Source organism: Sarcophilus harrisii, chromosome 5 (assembly GCF_902635505.1).
Source record: "Sarcophilus harrisii chromosome 5, mSarHar1.11, whole genome shotgun sequence".
In the NCBI taxonomy this organism is placed as follows: Eukaryota; Metazoa; Chordata; class Mammalia; order Dasyuromorphia; family Dasyuridae; genus Sarcophilus; species Sarcophilus harrisii.
The window spans coordinates 57008696-57024914 of NC_045430.1; the positions used below are offsets into that span (position 1 = coordinate 57008696).

At 33.1% G+C, this 16219-nt stretch overlaps 1 protein-coding gene across 2 annotated transcripts in view; it reads right to left on the reverse strand.

Annotated features, from left to right (window-relative positions):
• TPH2 (tryptophan hydroxylase 2) overlaps positions 1-16219 on the reverse strand; it is a 141839-nt gene that overhangs the window by 120759 nt on the left and 4861 nt on the right. Inside the window, exons 2-5 of one of the 2 annotated variants that reach the window (XM_031938912.1) lie at positions 13533-13670; positions 8380-8563; positions 8179-8279; positions 464-531 (exon numbers count right to left, since the gene is read on the reverse strand). In XM_031938912.1, the coding sequence (XP_031794772.1) occupies positions 464-531; positions 8179-8279; positions 8380-8563; positions 13533-13670 (491 nt within the window). Of the gene's footprint in view, positions 1-463; positions 532-8178; positions 8280-8379; positions 8564-10469; positions 10963-13532; positions 13671-16219 lie in introns of those variants that run through there. The other variant, XM_031938913.1, reaches the window with a different exon arrangement.

The following is a 16219-nucleotide window of genomic DNA, read 5'->3' on the forward strand; positions in this document are numbered from 1 at the left end:
ATGACCAAAATATCTATGCAAAAACAAGAGCAGAACATTATTTTCAGAGCTGCCTATTCAAACCCTACATTAAGTGCCAAGGGAGGGCAAGAGAATGATGGAGATTCATGCAGAGGCTTACAAAACACCTTACCTTAGAGGAATTGGGAGCACAATGTTGAATATGGAGCACCTGGCACTTGGCCCATAGCCCTCATTATTTTACAATTACTCCAGGAGGTCAGACATCAGTGTTAGTCTCCTTGGAGCTGGCTAGTATGTAAAGTTTGTAATTTGTAAAATTTGTAAAATTTTTTGTAAAAAAATGATTTATACATCTAGAAAACTAAAAGCTAAGAGAACTCAGTTTTTATTTAACATAGGATGGTGTTTTTGCATTTGTGCATGTGTATGTTTGTGTGTGTATGTGTCTTGCTAATTAGCCAGCAACAAAGCCACCAGAAAGAATTATATGAGTACTTACTATTTATAACTCATAGCCACATCCACGAAATACTTTCTTCTCTGTCGATAGACATTGTCCTTAAATCCCTTAAGCAAAGAAAGAGATTCATTTATTTAACAATGTACAGGAAAATTAGCTATAGTGAAATTAAAAGGAAATAGCCAAAGTGATATAATGAGTGATCAATTCAAATTTCCACATTGTGTTTTGATGGCTACCATTGATTCAGAAAAGGCAAAATTGAATTTCTAGTAAAATCTCTGCAATTTGGACTCAGCTAATTTGGAACACTTGCTCAATCCACAATTTATAAAGAATGATTTAACTGGGGAACTAATCATGACGTCAGAAGGCTGATGATGAAGCTGGCTTGTATTTCTTGACAGAGAAATAATTGATGAACTATCAGAGGTGTCATCTTAGACTCCTACAGGAAAAAGGTGGCCTTCTAAGTAAAGTTTAAACCAGATTAACATGTAACTGGAACAGGTTTAACAAATTAAATAAAAATACAATATAGATAATGTTAATTTGTAGGTTATTTCTGTTTGAGTTTGACACCACCATACTAGAAGAGCAAAATGAAATAGAGACAGATACTTTCAGACATGGCCAATGTGTTCAAATATTTTGCTTGATTTGACATATTTGTTAAAAGTGATAGCTTCTGTTTGGGGAAGAGAATTAGGGGACAGTGATTAAGATACAAAAATACAATAAAATATTTTAAATATACAGTGGAAAAAAAAGAATCTCAAAAAGAAAAATAAACAGGATAAAGTTGTTTCTTGTTAAACTTAACACATTTTTTTAAATTGCAACAAAAGTTCATAGTCCTATGTACAATTGTCTTTGTTCTTTGTGAATTGAATGTTTGTGTTGGTTGATTAAACTTATAATAAAAAAGTACATTTAATTTTTAAAAAGAGTAGCTAAACTGATTACATTAACGAAAACAAGATTTCAAGAGAAGAATGTTTAAACTATTTAAAGAGAATTGTTTTGAAGAATCTTCCAAGCTTTGGAAGCTTAATTTACAAATAATTGATGTGCATGTTATAAGCTATTTTTATCTCTTCATAAAATAGGTCCCTAAAGATTTCTCTGGGCAATTATTAGCTTCATTTCCTTTACTTTTGGGTGCTTGAAAGCAATAAGATTGTTATAGTTTTTAAGTCACTCATTCCCCCAAATTAGTCAAAATGGAGACTTCATTGTAATAAATGATCACTTCTACAAATTCCAGGCATAATTGATATCTTGCCTGTCTTCAAATCTTAGAGAATTTGAAAGCCTCATCCTTTTGCCTCTTTGGTGGAAATGAGAATTTATGTTTTCATTAAATAAACTGTTTTGTGAATACTTTCACACATGGACCTTTAAAAAAAATTAAATTTAAGAAATTCAACATCTGCACCTAGAGGAGATTTATTAGACTTCTATGAGAAAAAACTCCTGAAAGAACTTTTTCCTCTGTAACTATCTATTTTCTTCTTCTTTAGACGTTCTCAGCCACTTACAAATAAGAGAATTGTTTCTTCATGCTATGAGACAAGTACAGGCATTTTTCCCATTTCCTTCACATCCCTGATACCTGGAGCAATATTATGGAAGCCTCCACACTACCCTAAAAATGGAGTCAAAGAATGCTGTTGTAAGTAATGTATCTCCTCAAGAGTTTGAGCTAAGTGAAAAGAATAATTTCAAAAGGAAATAAGACAGTAGGAAAATATCTACAAACCAAAATAGACTTGGGCTTGTTCTGTTGTCAAATCTCACACAAATTCATTAGAAAATGGCCAGTTGGCCCTGTGGAATTGGTTTGTGAGGCCTGAAATCTTCACAAAATAAAGTTGGTGGAACTTTCTCTTTCAAGATAATTATAACAGTTAACAGATAGTATCTTATTTATATGGTGACCACAATAATGTAAAGGCATAAAAATGGTGAAAGATATTGGAACTTTGGTCATCACAGAAACAAATCTTCTCTTCAGAGGACTGGCATCCCATAAAACGGTGGAATGACAGAGGGGTAGAACAAGACATATTTTGTAAGACATGAACAACGTATAAGGTGGTTGTACCTCTTTGTAACCAGGGAATGTTGCATAGCAGTGGAAATGGAAGTCTTTGGAAGAGAGAGTAATTTTTTAAAGAAGCATAAGGAAAAAGAAAAATTTAAATCTAAAGCTGGTGATTTGTAAACACCTAAAGATACAACAATTCAAATAAAAGGAGATTAAGATTTGGAGAAGCAAGATGAAACATGTATTTTTGGTCATGGTTCATGCAGGATACTTGTTATAAAGGTTTTGTCTTGTATTATTGGAGATTTTTATCTCCCAAAGTAGTGAGGGAGAGATTTAAGGAAGAAAAATTAAATATTTGTTTATTGAAATATTTTCGTTAAAAAAAAAATTAAGAATCAGAGGTCTCTTTTTTACCACAAGAGAGTCAGAAGTTGTGAGGTATTCAGAATTCATAGATAAAGTCAAGATATCTCAGAAGGTAATGCTGAGACCGTCCTTTGGGCCCCTGGATTTTTCAAAGTGACAAATATCATGATAAAAGAAACAGGCTCTTAGCCATGTATCACTCCATATCTGCTTCTCTTCTCTTAGGAGTGTCACTAGTCTAATGGCATTCCATTCCTGTGAGTTCTTTCAGAGAAATCTTGCATACTCATTCAAACATGCACCTGTATCATCCCAGAGTAGCTGAAAGAATGAATTACTAGCATTCCTCATTAACCAAGTGTAGAAATTGTCCAAAGGCTTCCTATTAGCTCTAGTAATCCAGACAGTCCTATGTGGCAACTGAGCTAGATGAAAACAGTGAAGAGAAGACACTGAGCAGATATCTACAGAAACATTTAGAAAAAAGCAACCTTCAGCCATCCAGCCTAAGCTGAGCAACCGTTGTCTATAGTGTCAGTTCTTTGCTGCTATGGCTTCAAATTGAAGACCCAGAATGGACCCTCAATTAAACATCTACACTATTATTTTATTAAATATTGACTCAGCTATTATAATGTTCTAGGAACCATGGTACAATGGAAAGAACATGTTTCCCAGAACCTGTTTTCAAATTCTAGCTAAACTTCCTATCATTTTAACTTTAGAATACTTCTGGGGGATTTGTTTTCCTCATCTATAAATATGAAAGCATTGGATTAAATAATAATAATTGATAACATTTATATATCTCTTTAGAGTCTGTAAAGTATTATATGCATAATTGTATTATATATTTAATATAATTTGTTATAATATAATTTAGCATATTCATATGCTAAATACATTAATTATAATTATAAATCTTATATTAATATGTTAATAATTCACATACATACTCTCATGTATAATTACATGTATAATTTCATTTTATCTTTCTAATAGTCCTTAAAGGAAAATGCTATTATTTCCCTCATGTTATAAAGGAAGAAACTGAAGCAGAGAGGTTAGGTGACTTGTCCAGGATCACATAGCTAGTTAAGTGGTTGCAGCAATATTTGAACTCATATTTTCCTGACTAGAAGTTTAAAGTTCTATCTACAATGAAGCAACAAGGTGACACAATGGAGAGAATGCTGAACCTGGAGTCTAGAAACCTGGATTTCAAATCCAACCTTAAAGTGTTGGTACCTATGCAAGTCTTTGATCCTGGACTAGTCATTTAACTTCTGTCTAATTTAATTTCTGTCTCCTCATTCATAAAATAGGGGTAATAACAACACTATCTACCAAGGCTGTTGTGAGACTAAAATGAGACAATATACATAAAGCACTTTACAAACCTTAAAGCAGAATCAAAATGCAATAATGATGGTGATGGTGATGGTGGTGATGATGATGATGATGATACTACCTAGCTACATCTGGCTGTCTCTTCTAGATGACCTCTGAGGTCTCTTCTAGCTCTCTAATCCTCTCATTCTAAACCCTGTCTAATAAGGCTTAACTCCCTAAATTTCACATTCTCATTTTCTTCTCTGGTCAGCTGATTTTCCTTTGCAGGTATCAATACAAGGTGTCCTGAGGACTCTATTCTTATCTCTGTACCTAATCCAGCTTTGGGTTTGTCCATGCACAAAAAAGCATACCATCTCTTTTCCTTTACTGACTTAATAATAATGCACTAAAATTAAATTTTGCAAAATGAACATTTGGTCTATCTGTAAAATAAATGTGTGTAGAGGAAAAAAACCAACACCAAAACATATGATTGAGGTGGGGAATTGCTAACTACTTGCAATTATATCTAGTGGTTACACATCAAATAAGAGAAGACCTCATAAGGTAGACATAATTAGGAATAATGGGATGAAATTAAGCGAAGAGAAATTTAGATTGTATACCAAAATAACATTTCTTCACAGCAAGGTCAGTGATATAGTCATTCTAGATAAATGGCAGAACCTCTACTATGAGCTGAATAATTTTCAAACTAACCTAAGTGGAGCATTTGGGAATTTAAGATTAGGAAAGTCCAACATGACTGAAATGACTGAACAACAATATTTTAAAAAAAACAAAAAACAAACAAACAAAAAAAAACCTTCAGTCTCACAAGGTAAAAGGTCTTACCTAAGATGACCCAGAAACTTAATTGCCTATTTTTGCATTGCCTTAGGATAGTTACTTTTTAACAAAAATAAGTTCACATTTTTATAAAACCACTGGGTTTAGAGTTGAAAAGAGATCTATAACATGTTTATTTGAGTGAGATCATATTTAGATCTGCAAAATACCTAAAAGGCCACTTAAACAGGTCTTTCATTTTACCAGTGAGTAGATTCTAAGGAATTATGTCGCTTGTCCAGGATCACCCAGGAAATAAGAGAGAGGCAAGATTTGAAGTCCAAACTGATGAACCCAAGTTCAACATAATTTCCACTGCACCCTCTTCTTCCTTAGATTAGTCTCTCCCAGACTTGGGATCAAATGACCTTGGCTGCATCCCTGCTCTGCCTCTTCCTACTCAATAATGTTGTTGAAATGTATGGCCTCTAAAGTTCCTTCTAGCTATAAAGTTATGATGCATGATCCTATAATCTTTGAACTTCAATCTCAGTGCTTTTTAGCATACCAAGCCAAGGTTTTCAAAGCACTTTGCTCAAAACAACCCCATGAGGTAGAAGGGTAAAGCAATTATTATTATCCCTCCTTTATAGATGAAGAAACTGAGGCTCAAAGACATTAAGTGAATTGTTTAGTCATTTCAGTCACAGCCAATTCTTTGAGACTCCATTTGTGGTTTTCTTGACAAGGAATGATTTGACATTTCCTTCTTCAAGTCATAGATGATGAAACTGAGGCAAACAGGGTGAAGTGACCTGATCAGGGTCACACAGTTATTAAGTATCTGAGATTGAATTTGAACTAGAAAAAAAGTCTTCCTGACTGTCCAGGCCTAGCAATTTATCCATTGTGCCACCTAGCTACCTCACTTTTGATCTACTTGATGGTAGATTAAGTTTTTCCATTACATTTTGTCATTTACTACAATGTAGTCATAGCCACACTGGCTCATTTTTGGATTCTACAGATTTCATAGAAGGACTAACTGCATCAAGTATCCAAAAATGAAGCTCAACCAACGATGAATATTTCAAATTAATTTTTCAACTGTTTGTTTCTGTGTGGTCATCTCTGTGGTTCCAGCTGTTGGGTCCCAGAAGAAATAGACACTGCAATGACCAACCAAGCCTCCAAGGGACCCATAATGAAGCATACTATTATCTCCTCAGAAAGGTGATGGTTTCAAGAAATAGAATGTGATATACATTTGGGGCCATGGTCAATGTGAGAATTTGTTTTGCTTTACTATGCATATGTTTTAAGAGAGTTTTGTTTTTCTTTTTTTCCTACTTTTATTTTTGGTGAAGTAAGAGAGAAAATAAATGTTTTTAATTTCAAAAAATAAGATTAAATTTTTAGGGTTAAATTTTATGAGTAGATGGGTTCCTTCCCCCAGATCTTGTACTTCGGAGGGACCTGAAATAAGCATCCAAGTCTCATGTTAAAGAAATATTGGTGAAGAAATGCAAAGAAAATAGTTACTATTATCATTATCATAGATCCATATTACTTCGAATGCAGTATTTATTTGAGTAGAGTAAAAAGAGTAGGAGAAAAAAATTAGCCTGTCCAATCACAATTCTGTTCTAGAAATGTTTGCATTTCCATTAAGACTAAAAATTACATTGCTGTATCCTTATCTAATTATTGTCCAAAAAAAAGATGTCAGGGTATAATTCTTCCATTATATCTCCATAGGACAAAAGCTTTTAGTCTTTTTTGGACCTTTTTTGAAATCTAGCGAAACCTAAAGATCCCTTCTCAGAATCATGTTTTTTTATATGTATAAAATAAGACATAAAAGAAATCAATTATACTGAAATGGAGTTATCAAAATATTTTTTAAAATTAGTCCATACCACCTCTGCCCACTAGGTTAAAAATCCCTGCCATAGCCCTCTTCGTAGTGGCTAGAAACTGGAAATTGAATGGATGCCCATCAATTGGAGAACAACTGAGTAAACTGTAGTATATGAATGTTATGGAATATTATTGTTCTGTAAGAAATGACCAACAGGATGATTTCAGAAAGGATGGAGAGACTTACATGAACTAATGCTAAGTGAAATGAGCAGAACCAGGAGATCATTATACACAGCAACAACAATACTATATGAGGATCAATTCTAATGAAAGTAGCTATCTTCAATAATGATAGATCCAAATCAATTCCAACTGATGAGTAATGAACAGAACCAGCTACGCCCAGTAAAAGAACACTGGGAAATGAGTGTGGACCATAACATAGCATTTATACTCTTTCTGTTATTGTTTGCTTGCTTTTTTGTTTTTCTTCCCAGGTTATTTTTACCTTCTTTCTAAATCCGATTTTTCTTGTGCAGCAAGATAACTGTATAAACATGATTAACATATATTATATTTAACATACACTTTAATACATTTAACATGTATGGGACTATCTGCCATCTAGGGGAGGAGGTGGAGGGAAGGAGGGAAAAAGTTGGAACAGAAGTTTTTGCAAGGGTCAGTGTTGAAAAATAATATATGCATATGTTTTGTCAATAAAAAACTATAATAAAAAAAGAATCCTTGCCCCAAGACAATAATGAGTTCTTTTTAGCTTTTCCAAAGAAAAATTTGATTTGGTTAATTATTATTTAAAAGACCACCCTCTGTGATTAAATAATTTGATTTAGAAATACCTTTCTACAGTACATCTCAGGAGTTTTTGAAATCTCCACTTGCCCTATTTAACCCTTTAAAAATAAATGAAACATTGTCTGTATACAAATAGGAAAATAGCATCCCCCTAGACAGAGCTTTTTAATTCCAGAGTTCCATGACCCATGACAACCATGTGGTATGGTTGTGTGAAGATAGATAGATAGATAGATGAATAGATAACTATTTCAGTGTAATTAGTTTCCTTTGTAATCCTACATGTTTTATTTTATGCAATTGAAAATATTTCTGAAAAAGATCAATAGGTTTTATCAGATTCTCAAAAGAGTCCATGGCACCAAAAAAATAATACCCACCCTGATTTATCCTGACTAAAAAGGCAGGCTAGAACATACTTTAGTTTGAAGAGCAGCTCTCACTGGCTTAACATAAATATCAATATAGTATTATCCCACAATAAAATCTAACAACAAAGAATACCCTCACTAGGATTTTTCCTCTTACTTACTGGGTGATCTGCATCCAGCTCTGAACCATACATGAGAACTCGGTGAGAACATTTGTCTAATTCAGCAATCTTCCGGGGAAACCACAAGACATCCTCTAGGTCTGTTAGAAACAAAGTGTAAGGTCAAAAATATTATCATATTCTTTCTATGCTACAAATATTGCTGCAAAGTAAAAGTAAAAAATGCAGAAGTGGCCTTGCCTTCCTCCTTTGTCCAAATATTCTCTGGTGGATTCAAGGTCACAATGGTGGTTTGAAATTTCAGCAACTGAATGAGCTCATTAAATTCTTTTTTACTACAATCACAGTCTACGAAGATTTCTACTTCAGAACTTCTTCGCCGGGATTTCCTAGATTCGATGTGGACCATGTTCACATGCTTTTCCTGTGGAGAGACATGACCAAATGGGTTTTTTTTTAGAAATCAGTTTCCCCTTTTTTTTTGGTCTTTTTGTCATCACCACCTGGTGGTCAATAGATTAACTTCCTCAATCAGACATAAAGCTAAGAATAAGCTTATTTTCTTACATATAGTAAAAATGATTCATGATTGCATTTTTGCTACACTGTAAAAAATTAATTTATTCTTAGCTTTGAATGAATAAAAGAAAAAAATTGTATTCAAGTTAATCTGCTTGGTTACTCTATGCAACACAACAGTTTTAGTAGTGTCAATGAATTTATAAATATCTAAATGTAATACTTGAAAGAGCCAAAGAATAAAAGTAGTTATTTGGCATTATGTAGACCAAATATTTCATTGTCTAGGTCATATTTTCACTCAAGGATTCATTCAAATGATTAATTTGACATATTCCTTGGAATGAAAATTCAAACATTCCCATAATCCAAATATGAACCTGATTTCTATTTTTAGCCTACTCTCCCACTTCTTCCATACAAATTCCACTTTTTTGTCAAAACTAGATTCCTTACTGTTAATCTAGATTCGTTACTGTTACTCAAACAAGTCTGGAGCCTTCTTGCCTCTGAATCTTGATTCTGCTATTCTCTACTCCTGGAATACCATCTTCCAGGCCCACATTCCTGAAATGTACTGTAAAACGCCCCCATTCTCACCTCTAAGGTATTCTTTTTTTCTTTCAAGGCCCAATTTAAATATTACTCCTTTTCCCTCATTTTTTCTTCATAATTCTAGCAAAAAGATCTCTCCTTTTTCCTGAACTTCTAAAATATTTTCTTTGTATCATACATAGCACTCTGCATTTCAGTTACTTGCACATATATCTTATCTCTATTATTGAATTATAAAGACTTTAAAAGTGAGAACTATGTCCTAAAGACCTTTATATATACACAACACTACCTTGTACAATCCTTGGTCATATAGTAGGCACTCAACTCTTTGCCAAATGAATGAAAGAATACAGAATGACATAATCTTAGATTTGGAAGAGCCTTCGAGTGTACTTATTCCAAGTTCCTCATTTTGTAAATTAAGAAATTGGTACCAAGAGAGATTGTGATCTCATAGCATTCTGATCATATAGCTAAGAACTGTCAGGACACATACATAGTTCTCTTGACTTTGTACGTTTTGATCTTTCCATTATACTCCTCCAGATGATTGGATTGGGGTTTTACTTTTTTGAAAACCCTAAACTGATTAATAATAATAATCCCCCACTAAATTCCAACTCCCAGGTCTTGTTGTAAAGTGAAGTTATGTTGGATTCTCAGAAGCTATACATGAGGATGAACCTATGTCCTAGTTGTCCATGTTTGATGAGGAAATTTTTATGTACTTAGTAAATGACTTGACCAGCCATATTTAGGCAATAAATGCAAGGTTAGTACATTTCATTCCAATCCAGGTAAACATGGTTATCAAACTTTCTTAATCATAATGACTTTGTAGTCAACAAAGGGGTTGTGCAATCCAGCCAACTCTTTGATTGACTGATTGAAGTTTTCCTTCCTGCTTAGTCCCTGTGAATCATTTAGCAATAAAAATCAGTTATAAGGGCAGAGATCTGGGCTCTTGATCGAAGTATGCATCCCACAATATGCTTAAACTACCACTTAAGTACCAGTGGTAAGAACTAGTGGATTAGGGAGCCTCGTGTTTACATGTCTGTAAGTAAGAAGCTATCTGTCTCAAGATCCTTTGAATCCTTATGTTCTCTTGTATCTTTTCACACATGATCTCCTTATATTTACCACCAGAAAATGAGCTATGACAGGTTCTACAAAGCCAAAAGGGCTTTGAGAAAAGGTGCAGTGATAATCATCACTTTAGGATGAATGTAGCTACATGTAGAAAGACTCACCATCAGAAGATGGACCATCAGGTCCCCAGGTAATTCATTTGAGGAGATGCAATTCTATAGCAATTCTACTGAGTTGTGAAGAAGTTGCAGTCTATATTAATACAGGAAATACCCAATCGTGGATTCTTAAAATAAGTTAATAATAATAATACATTGCATTACTATAGATATTTACTGTTTACAAGGTGTTTTCACATCAATTATCTTATTTGATTCTCGGAATATTTCTATTAGGTAGGAAAGACACACTTTTATTTCCATTTTACAGATGAGAATTTTGGTACTCAGAGAGTTTAAATGGCTTTCCCAGAGTTCTATTGCTGATAAAAAGCAGGGATTAAATTACAGTTATCCCTTTTAAATAGTGACTTTCCACAATGTGGTTTCGATATATTGTGGGGTATTGAATTGAATGGGAATTTGGGAGGAGTTTTGCAAAAGCCACAAATGACACATAAAACCAGCATACGACAGAAAAATTTTAGAAACTCAGAAATGCATAAAATATATGTAAAGTATTGTATATCATCATATTTTATTTTTAATATTATAATAATTCAGACTTCTTCTCTGGTGTGAAAGGAGAACCAAAAAAATTTTATTTTGATTTTCCAGATCCCTAACTGGGTCCCTAACTGCTATGAAGTGGAGAACTTGGGTCTCCTGAATCTTGTCCACATCCACACTCTCTGAGTGAATTAGTCACTGGCCATGCTTTGGACATTTTTTAATTGTTTATGTACTGGGATACAGAAAAAACTTGAAAATAATAATTATCTATAAATAATAATTGTTTATAATAGAAGAACTGGTTTATTATTTGTTTAATTTGATCAATGTAGCTAGCCAAGCAGGTTATTTTATTTTTTTAGATGCTGATATGTATTTCTACAGAATATCAATACAGAGGGGGTTATTCTAGCACCATCCCAACCCTTAATTCCTAACATTTTCTAGGTATGGCCTTGGAAATAAGTCCATTGTGCATCATTAAGTATGTTATTATAATATTCCCAACATGAAAACATGCCAAGATAATTCTTCTATCTTCTTCCTACCTACTCAAAATCTTATTTTGAATAAGATTCACAATATCAATATGATATCAGTTCATGGAATTCTAGAATCTTAAAGTTAATAGAGGACTTTAAGTGTCAACTGATCCAAACTTTAAGTTGCACAGAAGAAATCATAGGGTGAGTAGAACCAAAAGAACATTGTATACAACAATCACAACTGTAATGGAGTTGGCTCTTTTCAACAATGAGGAGATGCAGACCAGTAATAATAGACTTGTGATTGGCAATAGTCATCTACATCTAGAGAGAGTACCATGGGGACTGAATGTGGATCACAACATAGTATTTTCATCTTTTTGTTGTTTGCTTGGTTTTTTTCTTCCTTTCATTTTTTTTATCTGATTTTATTTTTGTGTAGCATGATAAATGTAGAAAGATGTTTAGAAGAAGTACACATGTTTAACCTATACTGTATTACTTGCTATCTAGGGGAGGGGAAGGAGGAAGGGAGAAAAACAGGAACACAAGGTTTTGCAAGAGTGAATGTTGAAAACTATCTTTGCATGTATTTTGAAAATAAAAATCTATTTTTTAAAAAAATAAAGTATACTTAAAATAAGGAGGAATCAGAGGGAAATAAGGAATGATTTAAAGATCTTAACCTCAAAGCTATTCAAAGAATTACTTGCTTCACATTCCTAAAATGGTATTTATTTTTAATTCAGTCTCTTAGCACTATCATGGTAGATGGAATAATGGTGGAGTTTCTGTGTGTATACACCAAACCTCCCCCTACCTGATTTGTCTCCTTAAATCACATTAACAAATTTTATCTAAGTTCTGCCAATGAAATGCTTCAACTAAGATAGCTATGTAGCATTTTCTAACAGATTCTCATTTTGATCATCTAAACTGTATCTTTCCCACTCAATGAATGCATTTGGCCTTGAATCCATTTCATCTCTGATACTAATTATTTCTATCTATAAAGTATTTGTAAATAAATTGATTTCAAATATCCAGTGAAGACTTTTAATTAAAAGAAATACTATTAGTAATCCTTGCTAAAAGTAAAGGATAGTTTTGTAAAGTTCATAGGTTTATGGCATTTTATCCTGTAAAAGAACTAACAATCCATATAGGCCACCCCACCCCTTCATTTTATAGATAAAGAAATTGAAAATGATGCAAAAAGCTCTGTAGTGAGATTGAGAGGACCAAAATTCAAATCATAGATTTGTCATTTATTAAGTTGTATGACCTAAGATAAATCTGTTCATATTTTTGATCTTCCATTCTTCATGGTCACCAAAAAAGCAAATAACTTCCTAACAAAATTTTGACCTAGGTATTCTTGTTCCAAATTCATTGCTCTTTCTGCCACATCAAGCTATCATTAATAACCATACATACCCCATTTATATTTTGTACAAATCTCCATTTTCCACACACCAGAATTGCGTAAAAAGAGTTAATCCTCTGGATCCATTTCTACCTGGTTATGAGGTTATCACATTCCTTACAGATTGTGTGGATTAAAAAAGCATATTTCACATGATCTTGTATATTCTGTTATTTAGATCAAAACTTCTTAAACTGTGTCTCATAGTGGCAACAGTACATGTTTCTGAATGCAACAACCAAAAACTAATTCAAAATCAAATGCAGACTGAATCTGAAGTGTTTCTGGCAGTGCTTGCCCATCATGCAACTTCACTACAGCCATGGTTCTGAATATACAACATTGCACATTTTGCACTACATATGTATAAACATGGCCAGAAACACCTCAGCTCAGATTTTAAATGTGGCCATGGTAAAAAATTTCTTGGGTGAAAAGTTGTCATAAAATGGAAAAAGTTTAAAAGCCCTGATTTAGATGATGAATGCTATTTGTAAAGCATCCAACACAAAATTTTATTTTATTAAAGTTCTATAAACATAATTATAGCATCTCCAGAAATTGACTCAGTGGGTCATGCTTCCCAACAGATGATAAGTCCATAACAATGCATATGACTATGTTGGGAGGTTTCACACATACCTGAAACAGTCTTAAGGCTTTTACCAATTCACCAACTTCATTTTTCAGAGAAAACACGACTGCGGTCTTTTCACTTTCCCCAGAAGCTTCATTCTTACCACTGCCTTTATTGCCTTTCTTATCATTTGCTCTGTTCAGCTATGAGGAAGAAAGGAAAGAAAATAATCAATCATAGAATGTTTGAGCTAACAGAAAGCTTACTTTTTAGAGATTAGTTACTAAATAATATTGTAGATTTATATAGTACTCTAAAGTCTGTAACATATTATCTACATACATATATGTATATGTGTATGCATGTATATAAATACATGTAATTTTATTTGATCTTTACAATAATCTTATCATTCTCCCTTTTAAAAGATGAGGAAAATGAAGGTGGGGAGAGGTTAAATGACTTGCCCAGAGTCACACAGGTAATGTGTAAGGAAGAATTAGAACTCAAGTTATTTTGACTCCCAGTCCAGCAGTCTATCTGCTATGCTAACAAGCATTTATTAATCACCTACTACATTCCAGACACTGTACTAGATATTGATGATACAAAGACAAAAAAATGAAACTGTCCCTATTCTTAAGGAATGTATATTCATTTAATCCAACCCTCTCTCTTCCTTACCAATTTTACAGATCAGGAAATTGAGGCTCAGAAAGGCAAAATGTGCATACAAGTTTACAAAGTTAAGTAGTGAAAGAAATAGGATTCACACTTAGAACTATCAATTCCCACTTAAAAAATCTTTACACCTGACTATGTTGTAGTTTATGAATAAATTAAAGATTATAGAGATAAGCTTCCTCTAGATGAATTTATCAGAGTCTAGAACCCAGCTTCTTAAATTGTAATTTGTGACCACATATGGGGTCTTATAACTGAATGGGGAGGGTCATGAAATTATGGTATTGGAATCCTAGTGTCAATTATGTTTATTTTTATACTTATTTTATATATCTATATGCCTGGGGTCTTATAAAAATTTCTCTTGAGAATGGGGATCATGAGTGGAAAAACTTTAAGAAGCTTGGTGTAGACTATTACTGAAAGACAACTTTAACATGAACCAGAGCAATCAAATTCTGTCAAGATATTCTAGATATAGTTGAATTGTTCAGAAATGAAAATCAAAAATGTGGCAGTAGACTATTTTGAGCCACTAATTTTGAATGGTTTCATCCTATCAGCTAGTGATCCAAATTTTTAAAAATTGGTTGGATTCACTCTATCATTAAAAAAATAAAAAAATTTTAAAAAAACTAACTGTTTAAGAAGGATTAAGAATTTTTCATTAGCCAATGTGTTGATTTGTTTCCTTGACTGTACTTATTTATTACAAGGGAAAGATCCCCTGAGGGTAGAGACAGGAAAAAGTAATTGGAAATGAATAATGCTGTAAAAAAAATTTAAATATCAATAAAACATTTAAAAGAATTACTAATTATTAATCTGTCTTTTAAGTTTTCTTTCCAGGTTGTTTCTTGCATTGAAGTATATCTCATACAATTATCATAAAATTTTATATAACATTTTATAGTTACAAAACATTTCACACACTTCTCATTTATTCCTTAAAAAAAAATACTAAGCATTACAGGTATCATTATGTCCATTTTATAAATGAGGAAAGTGAGTTTTAAAGAAATTATGTGATACAAGTAAATGAATTCAACAATATAATAAATATCTACTATTTGTAGGGCAAAGTTAGGTCACAGACTGTTCTGTGACCAAATAACAGAATTTGGGGATCTTAGGGAAAGAAGAAGTGGGGAAAAAAGGAGAATGAGACAAGTGCAATGGAGAAGTTCTGTGTGAAGGTAGAAGTTGTTTCACTTGAGGGCAAGGAGGAATCAGGGAAGGCTTCATAAAGATATCATCTAAAATAAAGAAATATTAGACATCAGTAAATAAAAATAGAGTGTGTGAGGTCAGGATGAGGAGAAAACAAAGAGATGGAAGAAAGTAGAATGAGAATGGGGACAGAGTGATTCAGTTCAGTTGAAATGTAGGTCATATGAAGTAACGGATTAATCTAAAAAGATAATTTGGAACCAGATTGTAAAAGATACTGAATGTCAGAATAAGTGGTTTATATTCTATCAAACAGGAAATAAGAGATTATAGAAAGTTTTCAGCAGAGGAATAACCTAATCAGAAAAGTACGTTAGAAAAGGGACTCATAATGCTTTGAAAAGGATAGATTAGAGAGAGGAAAGCCTAGAAGCAGAGAAACCAGTAAAGAGACTCTAAGAATAATCTGAGTGAAAAGTGAGGAGAAGTTGAGTTAGGGATAGAGAGAAGGAAATGAATTTGAGAGATAAGTTGGAAATGATTGAACATCTTAAGATCCTAGAAGAGACCAAAATGGATCAAGGTAAAAGTACAGATGGAGGAGTTAGTTTTGGCAAAAGAGGAAGGCTCTTGCCTTTAGAAAGCAAAGGGAAGAAAGAGCAAGATGAAGATGATCAAGGATACTGAGAGAGGAGTGAAAAGGAGAGTTAAGAGATATTGTACCAGGTGACTTCAAAAAAGCTACTTGACTAAGTAGGAGGTAATAGTGAGGATGAAGAGAGAGTATAGTCCTTAAGACAGGTGAAAAGGGATGAAAGGACCAGTGTGAAGAATCAAATAATGTTATTCAGAAATTCATTCAGTTTTTCTATAGGAATTAAAAAAAGATCTATGACAT